The 16,838-nt window shown below is 52.9% G+C and overlaps 1 protein-coding gene across 4 annotated transcripts in view; it reads right to left on the bottom strand.

Annotated features, from left to right (window-relative positions):
• Positions 1-16,838, bottom strand: part of LRP5 (LDL receptor related protein 5) — a 118,727-nt gene that overhangs the window by 54,575 nt on the left and 47,314 nt on the right. For all 4 annotated transcript variants that reach the window (XM_043451206.1, XM_043451202.1, XM_043451203.1 and 1 more), the window contains exons 4-5: positions 11,051-11,247; positions 9,801-9,932 (exon numbers count right to left, since the gene is read on the bottom strand). In XM_043451206.1, the coding sequence (XP_043307141.1) occupies positions 9,801-9,932; positions 11,051-11,247 (329 nt within the window). The remainder of the gene's footprint in view (positions 1-9,800; positions 9,933-11,050; positions 11,248-16,838) is intronic.

Genomic DNA, 16,838 nt, shown 5'->3' with positions numbered 1-16,838 from the left:
GCCCGCTCTGCTCTCTGCAGTCCCCCAGCACAAGGCCCTGGCCAGAGCAGGTACCAATTCCCCAAGACAAGCAGGGAGAATTCAGGGCAGAAACTTCCTGGACCCGCTCCTGCTGTGTGACGTGGGGCAGGTCCCTAACCCTCTCTGGGCCTTGGTTTTCTCATTTAGAATGAAGAATCAGCCAGATCTGATGGGAATCCCCATCTAGCCCTGACGTCAAGGAGAACCATAAACCAAACTCTATGGCGGGTTCTGCCTTAATCTGCCCCCACGGGAGCTGGAGAGAGCGCCCAGATAATGCTGGCTCCTTAGGGAACCAGACACTCGGTTTCCAAACATATTTTGAGCCTGTTTCACCCATCCCTGTTCCCATGATCCTACAGACACAGTTATCTGAGATAGCACCATCCTCACACCAACCTCTGAGATGAGTTCATGCTCCATTTTGCAGAAGAGGAACCCCGATGCACAGAGAGGTTAAGCCCCTCACCCAAGGACACACAGCAGCAAGTGGGCAAAGTAAGGTCCCATGAATACTTCAATCCCCGGAGCTGGCACACACAGGAAGCCCAAGGTCAGCGCACTGGCCCAGCGGGTCTGGTCACTCCACCAGTGGCTTTGTGGGGAGCAGCTTCAGGCCAGGCCCCGAACCTGGTGCTGGGGTTGGGGGTGGGCAGAAGAGATGTGGGAATTGCCCGCATGGTGCTCCTGCAGTTGCAGGACACAGACCTTCAGTGAATATGACCATTAATGAACCAGCGCTGGGAGGAAAGCGGGGGTCATGGGCACCTGTAAGGGGGCTGGCTGAAACTAGGGGTCTGGGGTCCAGCAGGAGCCTCTGGGATCCACAGGACTGTGACCACGGATGCAACAGATTCCATCAGCCTGTCCCTGACGGGCGCGGAGCCACCAGGGGCGAAGTGTGCCCAGACCCGGCCCTCAGGTAATCAGTCAGTACGAAGCCTCGCGCACACCCCGCCATCAGGGACCCCCATCATCAGCGTTTCTCAGAATCAAGTCTCTGAGGCCGAGGCAGTAATTAAATGCTGGGATAAATCTGTAGGTGTTGAATGACTCCAAACCGGGGTGAGGAGTCCTCTGACACCCCTTGGGCCACGGAGCCTTTGAGGTTTTTAGTTGAGCTTTGCAAAAAAAAAAAAAAAACGCAGAGACTAGGACCCCCAGGAGAGAGCCAAGGTCCGGCCATGGTCAGCCTGAAGGTCTGAGCAGGCAAAGGCCAACACGGAGACGTGGGGCGTGCAGTCCCGGGCCAGGTCGGCCGGGGCAGCTACAGAGAGAAGACCACAAAGGGGGCCTGGACCCCTCGGTCGGCAGACGCTCACCGGGGCAACCTCCAGGGTTGTCTGCGGCAAGGTGCAAGCAGCAGCTGGCCTTGGAGTGGGCGCAGGGTGCCGGGCTGGCCAGCAGGAAGACAGGCGACCCCTCCCTGGGACCAGACACAGGGCCCGGGGAGGACTTTGTTTAAACACCAGGGAAGTAAACTGTTTAGAAACTTAACAGTTTGGCCAAATGGTTTTCTTTGGGGTTGTTTAAACAAATAGCCTGCCCCGCGGCACTGCCGAAGAAAGTGAAACCTTCCCTCGCTGGCTGGCCAGCGGTCCCTGGAGCCTCCTTCTGACCCCTCCCCTCCCCCACGCACCCACCCACGCAGGAAAGAGGGGCGCACCCCTGCCTTGGGGTCAGGCGTCGGCTCAGGACACAGCCCTCCCCGGCAGAGTGTTCGCCTCAAAATGGAAAAGCAGACTGGAGGGAGAGACTGATGCCACGGACACTCAAGCTCAAGCCCTCCTCCCTGACAACACAGCATCCAGACCGAGCCACCGTCCCCACAAACGACGAGGGCTGCAGTCACATCTCCCGCAAACTGGGCAGCTCCTATCAGTAGAGACTGCTTCTCTGACAGTCCTGGAGGCCAGTGAGTCAAGGTGCTGAGGGCTTCCCTGGAGGTCCAGTGGCTAACAATGCTCTGCACGCCCAATGCAGGGGGCCCGGGTTCGATCCCCGGTAGGGAAGCTAGATCCCACATGCTGCAACCAAGACCCGGAGCAGCGAAATAAGTAAAATAAATATCAATCAATCAATAAAATAAATATTAAAACATAAATAAATTAAATATTAAAAATCAAGGTGCTGGCAGGGCCAAGCTCCCGCAGAAGGCTCTGGGAAGAACCATTCTCAGCCTCTTCCAGCTTCTGGTCATTGCCAGCAATCCCAGATGTCCCCTGGTCTGCGGCTGCTTGCCACCGTCTTAACATGTCCTCCGCCCCCGGGGTCTGTGTCTAAGCCTCCCTCTGAGAAGATGACTGGTCCCTGGGGGGTCGGGCCCATCCAAACACAGCACGACCTTGTCTTGGTTCTCGCCACAAAGATCCTATTTCCTAGGCAGGTCACATCCACAGGCTCCAGGGCTGAGGGCTTCACCGTGTCTTTTGGGAGGATATGATTCTGTTCCCAACAGTTGGGGAGCACGGGGCTGGGAGACACTTTCCATAGAAGGACGGGTTCAGGGGCAGGAACTCCAGACAGAGGGGCGCTGTGGAGGCCGCTCTGCAGCCCCGCAGGCAGGAGTGGGGCAACCCTCCACCGACTCGCATCACACAAATGTCTTCAAATTCAACTCCATGGGCTTCTCTGATGGCTCAGCTGGTAAAGAATCCGCCTGCAATGCAGGAGACCTGGGTTCGATCCCTGGGTCAGAAAGATCCCCTTGAGGAGGAAACGGCAACCGACTCCATTATTCGTGCCTGGAGAATCCCATGGACAGGAGCCTGGAGGACTATAGTCCATGGGGTCGCAAAGAGTCAGACACGGCTGAGTGACTAGCACACACACACAAGCATAAAAGGTCAGGCACCTGGGGTGAGAGAGCCAGGAATCCGCAAGTTACGCCCGAGACCCTGGCTTCCCATCCTGAGAAGTTTCCGGCTGCGCTGGTGGTTCCCGACCCACCACCCCGCAGCTGCCTTGGGCACGCATCCAGGGCAGAGGCAGCCCTTCGCTGCCCACACCGAGTCCCTTGTCATGGAGATTTGCTGGGGCCAGGAACCTGGATGTCACGTGGGTGATGGTAATTCCAACACAGCCAGGCCCCTGCCCCAATCCAGAATCCTTCTAGCTCAATGCCGGCCTTCATCCCAGAAAGGAGAGCCACATGCCTGGCTTCCCCACTGGCCAGGCGAAGAGGGTTCCCCAAACACTGGGCCCCCTCCCAACTCCTCTGGGTAACAGTTGGCATCCACATCTACTCCTGATTCCAAATGTCCAGGGAAAAACTGCTCTCCTGCCATCCTGCCTGCCTGGCTCCAAGTTCAAGTTCAAATTCAAGCATAGCTCATATTTGTTAGGCAGCCAGGCCTTCCTCTCAACAACCCCATGAATCGGGTACTACATGCTTACTCGCTTAGTTGTGTCCAACTCTTTGCGACCCCGTGGACAATAGCCCACCAGGCTCCTCTGTCCATGGAGATTCTCCAGGCTCCTCTGTCCGTGAGATTCTCCAGACAAAATACTGGAGTGGGTTGCCATGCCCTCCTCCAGGGGATCTTCCCAACCCAGAGATCAAACTCAGGTCTCCTGCACTGTAGGCAGATTCTTTACCGTCTGAGCCACCAGGGAAGCTGATCATCCCTTTTTACTGCTGAGGAAATGGAAGCACAGAGAGGCTGAGCCAATTTCCCAAGATCACACAGCCGGGACATGAGTTAAGGTTTCATAAAAGGAAGATTGGACACAGAAAGCCATCGCATGATTGAAAAGTGAAAGTGTTAGTCGCTCAGTCGTGTCCGACTCTTTGTGACCCCGTGGACTGTAGCCCACCAGGCTCCTCTGTCCATGGAATTCTCCAGGCAAGAATACTGGAGTCCCAGGTTGCCATTTCCTGCTCCAGAGGATCTTCCCAAACCAGGAATCGAACCTGAGTCTCCTGTGTTGCAGGCAGATTTTTACCATCCTAGCCACCAGGAAAATCACTCTAAATTCTGGGTTTGCCTGAGAGAGCATTTCCTTGCTACCCGAAAAGTCTTCGGCAGGCTCTCAACTGGGGACCAAAGCCGTGTTACATGCCGCGAATGTTGCCTTCGACATACCTTATCCTGGACAGAAGCCACCCAAGGCACAGTCCGTGTCCGTTTCCCTCTGTCCCAGGGGCCATCCCCCTAGCCCAGGGCCTCCTCCAGAGCCCTCACCACATGGCTTTGGCTCTTCACCCGCCGTGGGACACTGGACCTCACCGATTCCACAGCCAAGAGGAGATCCCCGAGTGATCCCAGGGCCTCCTTAGCTGGCCCCGAAATTGCATCCTCCCTACCGGACACGCCGAGCCTCGGAAGACCCTGGCGGCCCTCCACGGGCACCGCTGCCTTCCGGCCAGCAAGGCGCCTGCGCCAGATCCTCAGAGCCCCGCCAGTGACATTCAACAGGCTCAGCGCCTCGTTTTCTTCATGTTACCCTCGCATTGCCAGCCTCTGTCTCCAGGCAGTGTTTGCAGCTGATACCCCGCACGGCGTCAGCAGTCAAAACCCGCATTCCACACACGATTTACGTCCACCGGGACGCGGAACGACACACGTCAGGGGACGCGGCCGCTCGGGAGGCTGCGGGAGCAGGGAAGGCAGCCACCGCGCTCAGGTGATGGCAGGGGGGCGGGGGCCGTCCTTTTCATCAAACATTGTCCTTTAACACGACACTCTGTGGCAAGGAACAGAAACTGGACGCAAGGGGATCCGAGTCCCGAAGCCCCCGGTCCACCAGGGGGGGCGTCACTGTTTGTGACATCTGAAACCCTCAGCCCCACTGGGTCCTCGATCACAGAACAGGCTCTGACTCGCTGCATCTGTCACCGAGACAGCTGAGGGGGCCCCCTCAGGGACAGAACCCCCTTCTCATTCACGCCCGCGCTCCTCTGGGTGAAGGACATGGGGAGATGTTTGAGGACCACCTCGAATGTCCAGAAAGCCACCATGGGGGCAAACCCTTGAAATGCTCTAAGAAGCTTCTGGGTTGCTTCTCGACTTCAATTAAAACATTTAGGAAACTCTGTTTACCCTTTCCCATCCTGGCTGCCCCCAGATCCCTTCAGCTTCTAACACACTCCAAGGAGGGAGCTACGTAAGCCGCCCTTGACCCCTAGAACGAACCCGTGTGTCAGTGGGAAGCAACTGGGGTGCGAACCAGCCTCCTAAAAACCGGGCCCTGGGCATCCCATTCTCATGCAAACCAAGACTCCCACCCACGGCTTCTGTCTCCCTGAGCTGTTCCCTCCTCTGACCCTGGTCCTGGACGGCGCATGTGGAGCAAACGCGGGTGGATGCAGCCTCAGTGTGAGATCCTGTCTGCCTCTATGCAGACCCCCGCCCCATTCCTCGTTCCCAACCAAGCAGGGGCCCCTCGGAATGACAACAAAAACATTTTTCTTCCACGAGCTTGGCATTCTCCAGCTGAGTCATTTGAAAAAGTGTCCTTCACAGCTGGGGAGCGGGCAGTTCTGACAAAACCAGGAAAGGTGGCCCCTGTGGCTGACTCCCAGGGGCTCTTTGGGAACTGGATCGGCCCCAGCCCCACCCCACCCTACACCCCGCACACCCCGCCCCCGAGGGCTTGCTTCAGACAGGAAAGACAGGCTTTGCTACTAATCCCCAGTTCCCCCTGTGGGTATCGGTGTCAGCTCCCAGCACAGAGCTTCCAGCCCCGGGTACTGCCTCCTCCAGGAAGCCCTCCCACCCCTCTCCCTGCGGTTGATGCCTGCAGAGGGTACACAAGCCTCTCAAAGGACTCGACCCCAGGCAGCGGCCCCCAGAGTTCAGAGGCCCCAGCTACTGGGATGGTGGAAACCCGAAAGAAGCCTACAGTCCCAACTTGTTCTGATTGGAAAGGAATCTGGGCCTCCCCCAGGGGGTGGCAGGATCCTCCGACAATGGAGGCAAACCTAGCCCCGTGGGCCTGACGCAATGTCAGCGGTGTGAATGGTGGGCATGGCCACTGTATATGTGGACCCACTGCCTGCAGGGGGTCCCATTTGCAACTCCTGTTGATGCCCTGGGTTCTCCACAGCTTCCCTGGCAGGGGGTGGTCTCAACCCGTGCCCCCCTACCCCCCGCCATCTCACAGATAAGGAAGGGGGGCAGAGAGTGGCAGGACCCCAGGGCAATCTGGTCAAGTCCCTTCTGGAACACCAGGCTTCTCTGGCTGTGCCACTTCACTGGGCCATGACTCTGGGCTTCGGTGAGGGTTCACAACCCACTTCTGCCTACACCCCACTCCTGGAACTTTGATGCGGGAAGGAGCCGCCCAGGCCCCTTAACAAAAGCAGCTGCACAAGGCCCCCACTGGGGAAGGCACGACTGCATGATCTACCTTCTTGGGGTTGTGTCTGTCAACTACAAATTGGCACGTGGCATAGGCACTTGCCATCCACCTCTACCAAGATTAAATCGTGTGCGGCTGCGGCTGCTGACTTTCAACACGTCCTGAAAGGAGCTCAGGGTGGAGAGTAGAAATGGAGGCGTCTGTGCTCCAGGAAAAACTGGCAGGACGGGTCTTCAGATGGTTAGATATTTTCAGACGCCAATTTTATGAGCCCAATTCTTATATCTCCTCATATCTAGAAAAGCGCTACAACCGTTCATGTGACGTCTGTTCCTTGTGACTAGCAGAAAACTTCTGCAAAAATATGCACTTGATTGCATGTACTTCTCCTTCACCAAGATCATATATATATTGACCTTTTCCCCTACCTCTTTGGAGCACTTTCTCAGCTATCTGAGATGCTCTCTGGGCTATTGTCCTCATTTTGCCCCAAATAAAACACAACTACAATTCTCATATTGTGTATTTTTTAAAGTTGACATATCCATCCCTGGTCCTTCCCCAAATGTCCACATGCAGCCTGGTTCTAGATACTTGGAGTGGGTGGAGATGGCAACCATACCTGTATCCCCCTCCCTCTCCCAGAGCAGACATCACCAACCAATCCAACTCAGGGCTCAGGCAGATAGCACCCATCGATGGCAGATAACAGACAGCAGATCCAGATCCTTCTACCTCCAGGGCCAGGCCCCAAGCCAGCCCTCTCACAGCAGCAAGACTCGGAAATTGCAAAAACACAAATAGAACAGAAATGCCCAACAGGAGGAAGATGATTTGAAGGTCTACACACTTGATAAAACATTCTTCAGGCAGTAAAACACGTGCTCCTGAAGCACTGTGCGTGCATGTGTAGTCATGTCCAACACTTTGTGACCGTATGCACTGTACCCTACCAGGCTCCTCTGTCCATGGGCTTTTCCCAGCAATAATACTGGAGTGGGGTGCCATTTCCTCCTCCGGGGGATCGTCCCAACTCAAGGATCAAACCCACATCTCCTGCGCCTCCTGCACTGGGAGGCGGATTCTTTACCACTGAACCACGTGGGACATAGCTCATGTAATTGCAAATACTCCTGCAATATTGTCAACTGAAATGTAGAGACACACTTGGACAAAAGAGCAGAGAAAGATACACCAAAATATCTCCACTAATTCCAGATTTCCTTTTAGTTTCTGCAATACACAAAGCAGAAATGGCTCCGTAATTTGCAGGGACCATTGCAGAGTGAAAATGCAGGGCGCTTTCAAGTTGACAACAGAGCACAAAATGGGGCTCTTCTGAACTTGGGGCTCCAGGTGCCTGCACAGATCAGACACCCGTGAGGTCGGTCCTGACACCAACCGGCTCCTGCCACAGGGCAGCCACACAGGCTGCTCCTTCTCTCTGTTCCATCCCCCTCCTCCCTGCTAGGCCCTAAGTCTCAGCTTAAATGGTGCCTCCTGGGGTGGACCTTCTCTGGCCATCCACCTCAGGCAGTCAGTCCCCCCTACCCATCCCCCTGTGCATTACAGTAAGCCCCCTGCATACAAGCCGTCAAGTTGCGAACTTTAAAGATGCGAACGCGCGTCTGGTCCCGGCGGGGGTCAGAACCTGTGCCACGCACGCCAGAGGTGCCCGGCCCTGCACCTCTCCTGTCCCGCCGGCTCCCGTCGCTGACCATCCCTCAGCCCTGCCGTCTCCCAGCTCCTCTCCCTCCCCCAGTCAGCAACTCTTCTTGCCCGTTCACTCGATGCCAGCCCCTTTTCGCTGCGTACTGTACTACTGTACTTTTCAAGGTACTATCCTGTAAGGTAAGAAATGTTTTAAGTTTCATGTTTGTTTGCTTTTTATGTATTATTTGCATGAAAACTATTATAAGTCTATTACAGTACAGTACTATATACCCGATTGTGTTAGTTGGGTTACCTTGGCTAACTGTTAGACTTACCAACAAATTAGACTTACCAACGCACTCCCAGAAGGGAACTCATTCAGATGTAGGGGACTTACTATATTCTCCGCCGCAGCCCCTTTCGTGGGTCTTGCGTTGTGAGTGAAAGTGTAAGTGACTATATTCTCTGTCTCAGCCCCTTTCGTGTGTCTTGCATTACTCTGATCCAAATCTGTTAACAACTTTTATTCACGTGTGTGCCCCACCAACCTGACCCAATTAGCACGTGTGCTCTGTGAGCGGCAGGCCAATAGGCCTGCCCGGCTTGCTACCTGCTTTAGCCCCAGCATATAGCAGGCACGTGGGAACGACCTGGGGGTATATGGAACCTAGCAGATGCCACGCTTTTCAGATTTGCCATCATGAACTTTTGTTTTAAATCCAGGACCAAGTTCTACTACTGCTCCTCCCTTCTGCCCCCAGCCCACCAGGGAAGCCCTCGGCTTCCCTTTCTTTCCCTCAAGTGGGGCTGGCCCAGGAGTGGCTGCTTCCAGTCACCTCTCACTACCCCCCTCGCTGGTCTGGCCCAAGTTCACCCTGGTGCTGCCTGGCTGTGCTGGGCCCTGGACGTCCCCAGGGGACAAGCTGAATCCTGGACACACATCATTTCCAGAAGAGCACACCCTGAACCCCACACCTGGCAGTAGAGGCCCCAGGCAGCGCCCCAAGACAGGTGACACCTCATTACAAATAATCACAGCACTAGTGCTTGAAGCAGCAAGCGTGCGACAAGCAAGGGGGAGAATAAAGAGGCGGAAAAATGTCAAAAGCAAAGAATATCACTCGTGCAGGGGGGTGGGGGGCAGGAAATCAGGTAAACTTCATGCATCCGGAAGATAACTCCCATTAAGGATGTGTTCACGACCTACGTTTCCAGCAGGTTCGGGAAGAAGGGGGGTGATTATGGCACGAAGATCCCAAGGGAATGGGATGCAAGGGTCAAAATGAATTATAGGATTTCCCTGATGGTCCAGGGGTTAAGACTCTGTGCTTCCACAGCAGGGGGCGCGGGTTCCACCCTTGGTCAGGGAACCATATTGCTACACAGTGTAGCCAAAAAAAAGTAGTAATAAAAAATAAAATTTTTTCAATGAATTATGAGTTCCACAGCAACGCTTACGAAAAAAGAAGAAAAGCAAAGACAGGAGCTTTCAGGAGGGCCCATGGTGCTGCAGAATCGGGAACCCTCGGAAGAGACGGGAGGAGAGGACACTGCCTCCTGTCTCCCAGTTCCTAGCACACCGCCCTCCTCAACGGCCGGCTTTTAGGGTGTGATCACACAAGCAGGCAGGGTGCTCGGCACTCAGGGTCTCAGCCCATCTGGCACGACCTCCTCTTATAGACGGGAACCCCCGCGTGCCCATCAGGCAGCAGAGCCCAGATCTGACCCAATCCCAGCGGCTCTGAGCCCAGACCGTGTGAGCCCCTCCCCGAGGGAAGCAGACGGCAGACACCCAGGCCGGCGGCCGCCCCTCCCCGGCTCACCTGCCTTGCACGTCTGGCCGTTGTCCTGAAGCTGCACGCCCGTGGGGCAGGCGCAGGCGTAGAAGGGCTCCCTCGGGGACAGCAGGCACAGATGGGAGCAGCCGCCGTTGTCCTCCTCACACCGCGTGTGATCTGCGGGAAATGGGTCGGGGGGACACAGTTCCGAACTGACCCTCGACCCCCACCCCCGCCTCGCCCGACGTGGGCATCCTCCCCGCCCCTCCCCCTCCTCCTCTCGATTTCCTACAACGAGAAACCCCGTCTACATCAGGGCCCCTCCAAGGCCACCTCCCCCGTGGAGGCCACCCCCAGCCCTCGCCGGCAGGACCCCAGGACCTGCCCGCCTGGCAGTGGTGCGCCCTGGGTCGGGGGTTCCTGGGGCGGAGGCCTGTCTTATCTGTCACGCGCTTGGACCTCATGGGCTCTGCAGAGGCGCTCGGTGGCCACACGGGGCCGAGCCTCTTTGATGCTGATGACGAGGCTTTTCGCTCTCCCTGGCACTACCATCATGCACCTGAACTGACGAACGCTCCCGGGATCTCACCCTGCCCAGGACAGGATGGGACGGGACCCAAGAAACACGAAACGCTGAAAGTGTTAGTCGCTCAGTTGTGTCCGACTCTTTGCAACCCCATGGACTATATAGCCTGCCAGGCTCCTCCATCCATGGGATTCTCCAGGCAAGAATAGTGGAGTGGATTGCCATTCCCTTCTCCAGGGGAATCTTCCCAACCCAAGGACTGAACCCAGCTTGCATTTAAGAACCATGGAGCTCTCCCCAGAAAACAACTTCAGAGAACTCCACCCCTGGGACCCCCACTCTTAAATTCAAAGTTGGGACCTTCAACAGCATCAAGGCCAGAAGCCACCCCCCCTCCGTGGTCCGCATGGAAACTGGTGGAGGTCCCCATAAAAGCAGGTGGTGGTCCTTGAAGGAGCGGGTGAACGCAAGTCCCTGGCTCTGCCTGTCACAGGGGCTATTCACCATCAGAGACCCCTCCATGACCCCACGGGGAGCCCAGGCGGAGAACTCAGACCTGGAGCAGATTTTATATGAGTAAGTAGGTAACCTCCACTGGGCCTTGAAAACAGGGCAACCTTCCTTGGAAATCCTTTTGCCACCCCTGAGGACAGCCCTGCCCAAAGCAGCCCCCGCGCCAGCTCTGCAGAGGGATGTCTCCCAGTCTGCTCCCTCCCCAGGAGAAGACACCAGCCTCCTGCGCTCAGTCCCAACCCACCCCCTGACTTACAATAAGGCTGCCGCTCTGGGCTGAGCACTTGAATATCCATGGGCGAGTAGAGAGCGCTAAGGATCTCCTTCCTCTTGTCTCCAGTCCTCTTGTTACAGGCGTGGATGGAGCGGGTCTGCCAGTCCGTCCAGTACAGGGTGTCTCCAGAGAGCGTCAGGGCAAAGGGGTGTGTCAGACTGCCCTCCACGACCTTCTGCCTGCAGGGGCGGGTAGAGAAGCCATCAGGGGGGGTCCCCATTGCACTCCCTTTTTTGTAAGCCTTCCATCATCACTGCTGACCCATCAACATCACACTGGATCACGGAGCAGTGATGCAGCAGCCTGAGACCCCAGCATCCCAGGAACCCTCCATCAGGCTGCACCTTCCAGACCCAGCCAACCTCCGACCACCCCCGACAGTGACATGGGAGCCCCTGCACACACAACTGCTCCCCATCCAAGCTGATTCTAGAATAGGGGATGCTGGCAAAATACCCCACAAGGAAGAAACACGGAAGAGAAGTGGCAAGCAAGAAGCCACAGCTGGTGATAACATACAGATGACAAGCACACCTGTCCTGCCCTGGTGCTTTAACAGCTTAATACAAACCAGACCAAAAGCAACTTGCTCTTTCCTCTGAAACCAATAATTTATTTACCAAAGCAAATTAAACTTGCATCAATGTGAAAATAAAAAAAGGTATTCTCTTCTGTGTATTTAGGACATCCCAGGTGGCTCAATGATAAAGAATCTGCCTGCCAATGCAGGAGACACAGGAGACGTGGGTTCGATCCCTGGTTCAGGAAGATCCCCTGGAGAAGGGAATGGCAACCCACTCCAATATTCTTGCCTGGGAAATCCCATGGACAGAGGAGCCTGGCGGGCTGCAGGCCATGGGCTCTCAGAAAGTCGGACACGAATGAGCACCTAGAAGGGCAGGGGAAAAGAGTTCTGTGCATTTATAAAACCCAGCAAACAAGAACTTGTTTTTTAGTGAAATTATGGATGCTGGTAAGAGAATCGTAATTTACACAGCTGGTAGCATGCAATTATCTGCTTTAATGACTCTCGGCCCACTATAGGGGAGGGGGTAGGAGCTGTGGGTGGGTGGTCACCAGCACGTCCTCAGCCCCGGGTACAGCACCCAGGAGAGAGGAATACTCGAGAGGCATCACTGACCAAAGACCATACGCTCATGCTCAGTGTCCATCTGACCCGACATTGCCTCTTCCCTGTTTTTTTCGTCGCACCAGGCGGCATGTGGGATCTTTGTTCCCCAACCAGGGATCAAACCCAAGCTTCCTGCGGTGAAGTACACAGTCCTAACCACTGGATTGCCAGGGAAGTCCCTTCCCTGTTTTCTTGATGTCACTCTTTAAAACAATTTATTGAATACAAAGGATCATTAGAGAATGTGTTCAGTCATTAAGCCGTGTCCGACTCTTTTACCATTCCAGGGACTGTAGCCTGCCAAGTTCCTCTGTCCATGGGGTTTCCCAGGCAAGAATACTAGAGTGGGTTGCCATTTTCTTCTCCAGGGGATCTTCCCGACCCAGGGATCAAACCTGCATCTCCTGCACTGCAGGCAGATTCTTTAAGACTGAGCCACTAGGGAAGCCCTCATGAGAGAATATATACCAACAAACCAGACAACCTAGAGGAAATGGATTAACTCCGAAAACCACACAGTCTTCCAAGAGTGAATCACAAAGAAACAGAATCTGAATAGACCAATACCTAGTAACAAAATTGAGTCAGTAATCAATAAACTCTCCCCAAACAGAAGTCCAGAGTCAGATGGTTTCATAGGTGAATTCTACCAAATATTTAAAGAAGAGTTAATACCTGTCCCTCTCCAATTATTCCAAAAAATAGAAGAGGAAGCAGAGAATAGTTATCACCAAAAAGACAAGAAACAACAATGTTGGCAGGGATGTAGAAAAAAGACACCCTCGTGCACTGCTGGTGGGGGTGTAAATTGGTACAGCCACTATGGAAAACAGTATCAAGCTTCCTCAAAAGACTGAAAATAAAACTACCGTACAATCCAGCAATTCCATATCTGAATAACTTCCCTAAGAAAATGAAAACACAAACTTGAAAACATATAAGTATCCCTGTGTTCACTGCAACTGTGATTATAATGGCCAGTGTATGGAAGCAACCTGTGTCCGCAGACAGATGAACTGAGTGAATAAAGAAAAGACGGGGTGTGTGTGTGTGTGTGTGTGTGTGTGTGTGAATAAAATCCAGCAGAATACTACTCAGCCATAAAAATAATGAAACCTTGTCATTTGTGGCACCATGAATGGACCTGGAGAGTATTATGCAAACTGAAAAAATGGTCAGAGAGAGAAAAGCAAATACCATATGATTTTCTTGACATGTGAATTCCAGAAGACAAAAGGGAAACAGACCCATAGATAGAGAACAAACAGGTGGTTGCCAGAGGGCAGGGGGTGGGGAAACAGACGCAATAGGTGGAGGAGATCAGAGGTACAAACTTCCAGCTACAAGATAAATCAGTCATGGGGATTTATGTAATGTACACATAAGGAATATGGTCAATAATACCATAATGAGTTTGCTTGGGGATAGATGGTTAACTGTTTTTGCTGTGATCATTTCATAATTGAATCACTATGTTTTACACCTGAAACGAATACAGTAATATTCTATGCTAATTATAACTCAACAGAAAATATTAAAAGCCCAAACTCATAGATACAGAGAATAGACTAGCCGTTGCCAGGGGTGGGGCGGTGGGTTGAAATAGGTGGAAGAGATCAAAACATACAAATTTCCAGATTTAAGGTAAGTCAGTCCTGGGGCTGTAATGTACAGCATGGTGACTACAGTTAACAATATTGTGTAAATTTACAAGTTGCCAAGACAGCAGACCTTGTAAATTCTCATCACACGGGAAAAAACTGTAACTGCGTATAGGAATAGAACTGGATGTGGAACAACAGACTGGTCCCAAATAGGAAAAGGCTGTATATTGTCACCCTGCTTATTTAACGTATATGCAGAGTACATCATGAGAGACGCTGGGCTGGAGGAAGCACAAGCTGGAATCAAGATTGCCGGGAGAAATATCAATAACCTCAAATATGGAGATGCCACCACCCTTATGGCAGAAAGTGAAGAAGAACTAAAGAGCCTCTTGATGAAAGTGAAAGAGGAGAGTGAAAAAGTTGGCTTAAAGTTCAACATTCAGAAAACTAAGATCAAGGCATCTGGTCCCATCACTTCATGGCAAATAGATGGGGAAATAGTGGAAACAGTGGCTGACTTTATTTTTCTGGGCTCCAAAATCACTGCAGATGGTGACTGCAGCCATGAAATTAACAGACGCTTGCTCCTTGGAAGAAAAGTTATGACCAACCTACATAGCGTATTAAAAAGCAGAGACATTACTTTGCCAACAAAGGTTCGTCTAGTCAAGGCTATGGTTTTTCCAGTGGTCATGTATGAGAGTTGGACTGTAAAGAAAGCTGAGTGCAGAAGATTTGATGCTTTGAACTGTGGTGTTGGAGAAGACTCTTGAGAGTCCCTTGGACTGCAAGGAGATCCAACCAGTCCATCCTAAAGGAGATCAGTCCTGGGTGTTCATTGGAAGGACTGATGCTGAAGCTGAAACTCCAATACTTTGGCCACCTGATGTGAAGAGCTGACTCATTTGAAAAGACCCTGATGCTGGGTAAGACTGAGGGCAGGAGGAGAAGGGGATGACAGAGGATGAGATGGTTGGACGGCATTACCGACTCGATAGATATGAGTTTGAGTAAGCTCCGGAAGTTGGTCATGGACAGGGGGGCCTGGCGTGCTGCGATTCATGGGGTCACAAAGAGTCAGACACGACTGAGCAACTGAACTGAACTGACTGATAGGGATAGGCGTTAACTAAACTTATTATGGTCATCATTTTGCAGTATATATGTACAAGGGGGAAAAAAATGTAACTATGTAATAAGGGTAGATGTTAACTAAACAACCAAACTTATTATGGTCATCATTTTGCAATATACAGGTACAAGGGGAATAAAATGTAACTATGTGAAAAGGATAGATGTTAACTAAACAACCAAACTTATTGTGGTCATCATTTTGCAACATACACGTGTAACAAATCACAGTGTCATACACCCAAAATGAACATAATTGTATATGCCAATTTTATCTCAATAAAAACCAAAACCGAACAAACAAAAAAAAATGTCTTGAGGTGAAATTCACATAACACAAACTAACCATTTCAAAGTGAATAATTCAGGGCCGCGTAGCACACTCACAATGTTGGGCAACCACCACCTCCAGCTACTTCCCAAACATTCCCATCCCCATAGGAAAACCCCGAACACACCAAGCAATTAATCCTCATCTCCTCAACTCCCCTGCCCCCACAGCACCTGCTGACACCAGTCTGCCTTCTGTCCCTAAGGACTGGCCTGCTCTGGACCTTCCGAATAAATGGAGTCACACAATATGTGGTCTTTGGCGTCCAGTCTCTTTCAGGAACAGCATGTCTCCAAGGCCATCTGTGGCGCGTCATCTTTCTGTGCTTCATTCCTGTTATGGGTGAGCAATACTCCGTGGCACAGATGTGACACCCCTTTTGTATCCATCTAGCATTCATCCACTGGTGGGCATCTGAGTTGTCTCCACCTTTCGGCTATTATGGATGGTCCTGCGATGGATATTCATGTACACGCATTTATTTCAATTCCGATTTTCAATTCTTTTGCAGGTATAAACCTAGAAGGGCTTCCCAGGTGGCTCAGTGGTACAGAATGAGCCTGCCAATGCAGGAGACACAGGAGATGCGGGTTCGATCCCAGGTTGGGAAGATCCCCTGGAGCAGGAAATGGCAACCCGCTCCAGTATTCTTCCCTGGAACATCCCATGGACAGAGGAGCCTGGCGGGCTACAGTCCATACGATCTCAAAGAGCCGGATAGGACTGAGCACACAGGCCCAACTCAGCAGCAACATAAACCTAGGAGCGGAATTGCTGGATCCTACGATAATTCAACGTTCACACCCTGGGGAACCATGAGACTGCTTTCCATGACGTCACTGAGAAGCCGGGGGCCCGTCACTTCTCAGGAATGTTTCTCCTCCCTGAGCTCTGCCTCAGCTGGAGGCCGCCCCACGAAGCCAGTGCCAGACTCAGCTCAGTTCACCCACCCTCACTGCTCCTTTCAGGATGCCCCAGGCCCCTGGATGCAACTCCACCCATGCCCCCTCTGCCTCCCAGGAACATCCCGAGCACACGTCTTCACTGAGGGCTTACTGTGTCCAGACACCACGCACAAAAAAGTCAGACCCTGTGAATGCCTCCGGGAAGCAGCATTACAGTCCCCAAAGCCCATCCCCGGCCCCAGGGCTCAGAGCAGTGAAGCAACCCAGTCACCGTCATGACCACGAGAGAGGCCTGGCAGGTCCGTCTGCTCCAGGGCTCACCCTGTTTACCAGGAGGTAATGTGCCATCTGAATAGCCCTGGGCACATCCATAATGAGCACTGACCATCTGCAGAGCCAGAAAAATCAAGTAGGTAGAAGAGAGGCTGAAAGTGGGCCCCGGAGTCACAGTGCCTCACTTCCAGCCTTGGCTCTGACTAGCTGTGTGGCCTTGGGCAAGTTCAAGTCCCTCTCTGTAGACCATCGTAAGAGGGGATCATAACACAAGGCTTCCCAGGTAGTGCCAGTGGTTAAAAAAAAAATAAACCCTCCTGCCAATGCAGGAGATGCAAGAGACATGAGTTCAAACCTTAGGTTGGGAAGATCCCCTGGAGGAGGAAATGGC

This window comes from Cervus canadensis, chromosome 29 (assembly GCF_019320065.1).
Source record: "Cervus canadensis isolate Bull #8, Minnesota chromosome 29, ASM1932006v1, whole genome shotgun sequence".
Classification (NCBI taxonomy): domain Eukaryota; kingdom Metazoa; phylum Chordata; class Mammalia; order Artiodactyla; family Cervidae; genus Cervus; species Cervus canadensis.
Note: the sequence above shows the minus strand (reverse complement) of the source record. Positions and strands in the feature narration are given on the sequence as shown.